Source organism: Nicotiana tabacum, chromosome 23 (genome assembly GCF_000715075.1).
Source record: "Nicotiana tabacum cultivar K326 chromosome 23, ASM71507v2, whole genome shotgun sequence".
NCBI classification, from domain to species: Eukaryota; Viridiplantae; Streptophyta; class Magnoliopsida; order Solanales; family Solanaceae; genus Nicotiana; species Nicotiana tabacum.
In genome coordinates, this window is record NC_134102.1 from 100277844 (window position 1) to 100281391 (window position 3548).

The window sequence follows — 3548 nt, forward strand, 5'->3', positions numbered from 1 at the left end:
AAAGGTTTAGAATTTTGAAGTCAACAAATGCACACGATAAGGAATCAAAGAAGTGAACATTTTCCTAACAGTTCCATAGCCTCTCGAAGATAAGTACAGACGTCTCCGTACCGATCCGCCAGACTCTACGAAACCTGCTTGTGACTCATAATACCTATGAATCTAGAGCTCTGATACCAACTTGTCATGACCCTAAATTTACCCCCCGTAGGATATCGTGATAGCACCTAGTCTCTAAGACTAGGTAAGCATAACAATTTTTGCGGAAATACATAAAATAAAACTGAAGCCAGATTCTCAACATATGAAATAAATATAAAACTGCAACCCAATAATTTTAACTCCCAAAACCCGGTAGAAATAAGTCACAAGCTTCTAAGAATTTATATTGAGTGTCTCAATTCATTAGAGTCTAAAGACAAATCAGGAAGATAACATAATAAGGATAGAAGGGGACTTCGAGTTCTGCGGACGCTAGCAGAAGTACCTTGAAGTCTCAGTGTATAGCTAGTTCACTGATACCTGGTCTGATGGGAAGTACCTGGATCTGACAAAAGATGTGTAGAGTGTAGTATGAGTACACCACAACGGTACGCAGTAAGTGCCAAGCCTAACCTCTGTAGAGTAGTGACGAGGTCAAGTCAGGGCCCTACTAGTTTAAGGGAAAAGTAAGGCAGAAGATATAATAATACTTTTGAAATGACTGAGGATTTAAACAATAAGACGTTTCAGAAAATATCAGCACAGTAAATAGAGGTGAACAACAGGGGCACTCCCGAGGTACCGCCTCGTAGTCCCAAAAGTAAATATGCAGTACAGGAGAATCTCCCAAGGTACCGCCTCATAGTCCCAAAAGTAAATATGCAGTACAGGAAAATATTCCGAGGAACCGCCTCGTAGTTCCAAAATAAATATGCAGTACAAGGGAGATCTCCCGAGGAACCACCTCGTAGTCCCAAAAGTAAAGATGCAGCAGGTAGTCGGAGGAACAACAATTTTCAGCAAGACATCTTACAGTTAAAGATTTAAATCAAATCAAGGAAAGCAGGTAAATCAACCAATGCTAAAACCACGAATCATGCTCCAATTCAAGCTTAATGAAACTTAGAAATTCCAACTTCTACATTCGATACCGAAACCTATCAAATCAAGTCTGATTGACCTCAAATTTTGCACACAAGTCATAAATGACATACATACCTATAATAATTTTCAGAACTGGATTTCGACCCTGATATCAAAAAGTCAATTCCCTGGTCAAACTTCCAAACTTAAATTTCTATTTTATCTATTTCAGGCCTAATTTAACTACAGACTTTCAATTAACAATTCGGACACGTTCTAAGTCCAAAATCACCATACGGAGCTATTGAAATCATCAAAATTTTATTTCGAGGTCGTTTTCACCTAAGTCAACATCTAGTCAATCATTTCAACTTAAGTTTTTATCGTGGAGACTAGGTGTCTCAATTCATTCTGAAATCTCTTCGGACCCAAACTGACTACCCCGACAAGTCATATAATAACTATAAAGTACAGAATGAGCAGTAAATGGGGGAATGGGGATGCAACTCTCAAAATGACTGATCAGGTCATTATAGTAGGGTAATATATGGCTTCAAAATATTTTAACCTAAGATTAAAAATTAGAGGGATGATGGTGAGTGAGGTGTGGCCTATTTATATTGGGGGTAGGACAGAACATATTTTCAAATATTGATAAAGATCATTTACCAATTCCTGAACTGGCAGATTATGCTAGGAGTTTTGGAATTACTAAGTTAGGAAAGACCTTTATGGTTCTATCTTGGGGGGAGGGGGGGTAATTTGTTTGAATTGAAAAATGATAGAGACATATATGGCCTTTCACTATTGTTATCTGATGAGGACACAATAGATATTTATGTGGGTGAAGACTCAATTATAGAGGAAGGGGGTCTTATTGGTTTGTCTGGTAGTCAAATAACAAGTATAGATTCCAATTTAAGTATAGTGGGTGAGCCTTTTAATGCACCTGTTAGCATTAAAAGAGGCATCATGGAATCTGATTGTCTTCTTGCTCCATCTACTGTTGCTTTAAATGTTGGGGTGGGTGAACAAGATGCAGATGTAAATGAAGATGAGTATTCTTCAATAGACTGGACAAATACAGAGGAAAAAGATGTTGCACAAGACCTAGCTATTAAATGAAGAAAGAAGAAGTATGAATGGTAAACTATTAGCAGATGAGCCATATTATGATAGTTCTGACTGTGATTCCTTTGATTCTGATAAGGAACCTGAACCTGTATCTAACGATGAAGGTGAATTAGGACAATTAAGTGGTAGAAGAAAGAGTAACAAGGTGAATTATGATCTAACATGCAAGATTGTGATTTGGCAGTTGGGTTTGGTATTTGAAAATGTGACCGAGTTTAGGACAACAGTAACAAAGTATGCTTTGAAGAAGGGAGTTGAGTTAGACAAGTATGTGAATGAGCCTACTAGAGTAAGGGTTAAATGTAAAGGTGGCTGCCCATGGTTGATCTTTGCTATCAAGGAAGGAAGAAGTGAAAATTTCACTGTCAAGACCTACAATCCAAAACACAAATGTCATAGGAAAGAAATCAACTTCCTTTGTAATTCAAAATATCTAGCAGTGTACCTCAAAGATAGAATTATCTCACAACCTACAATCAAAGGGTGGAAAATTCAAGATTTGATAAGGAAAGATCTAGGTAAGTATGTAGGCAAAGTTGTGTGTTTAAAAACAAGGAAGTTAGTATTGCAGAAAGCTATGGGAGATCATGTGGCAGAGTTTAATAGGATTCTTGAATACAGAGATGTCTTGCTCAAAAGTAATCCTGGTAGCACATGTGTGGTTAAGTTGACAGATACAGTAGATGGGAAGAAACAATTCAACTCTTTCTACATTTTCTTTGATGCTATGAAGAAGGGATTCTTACAGGTTGTAGAAAATGTATATGTCTGGATGAATGCTTTCTTAAGGCTCCTAATAGTTGTTGCCAAAGATGAAAACAACCAAATATTTCCAGTGGCATGGGCAGTAGTTACCCAGGAAAAAAAGAGACATGGAGATGGTTTTTTAAGATTTTTCAACAAGACATTCACTTGGGAGATGGTTCACAGCTCACTATCATTAGTGACGTGCAAAAGGTAAGTCTTTATCTTTATATTAAATATGCATTTTATTACTATTATTATGTTTCTAAGTACATGTTCTTTGTTCTTGAATGACAGGGATTGATATCTGTAGTTGAAGAAATACTACCTGAATGTGAGCATATGATGTGTGCTAGGCACATTTTAGCAAATTAGGCATAGAAATGGGAGAGAGATAGAAAGAAGGAAAAGATTCTGGGATTGTGTTAGGGCTACTTATGAGACAGATTTTATGAGAAAGCTTGATGGTCTAGCTCATCTAGGGAATGGGATTGTTGAAGACTTAAGCAGATACAACAAGGAAAGATAGTGCAAGACTTACTTTTAAACATTCTCCAAATGTGATAGTGTAGACAATAATATAGCAGAAAGCTTTAATGCCTAGA

General features: G+C 37.0%; 1 protein-coding gene across 1 annotated transcript; it reads left to right on the forward strand.

Moving 5' to 3' along the window:
• Positions 1–2203: 2203 nt before the first annotated feature.
• On the forward strand, positions 2204–3247 carry LOC142177294 (uncharacterized). The gene is made up of 2 exons (XM_075245769.1): positions 2204–3156; positions 3241–3247. Exons 1-2 carry the CDS (start codon positions 2204–2206, stop codon positions 3245–3247), a joined length of 960 nt encoding a protein of 319 aa, XP_075101870.1.
• The last annotated feature ends 301 nt before the right edge of the window (positions 3248–3548 follow it).

Excerpts from the sequence above, each read along its gene's own strand:
- LOC142177294 (XM_075245769.1), top strand. The coding sequence starts at position 2,204 with ATGAATGGTAAACTATTAGCAGATGAGCCATATTATGATAGTTCTGAC.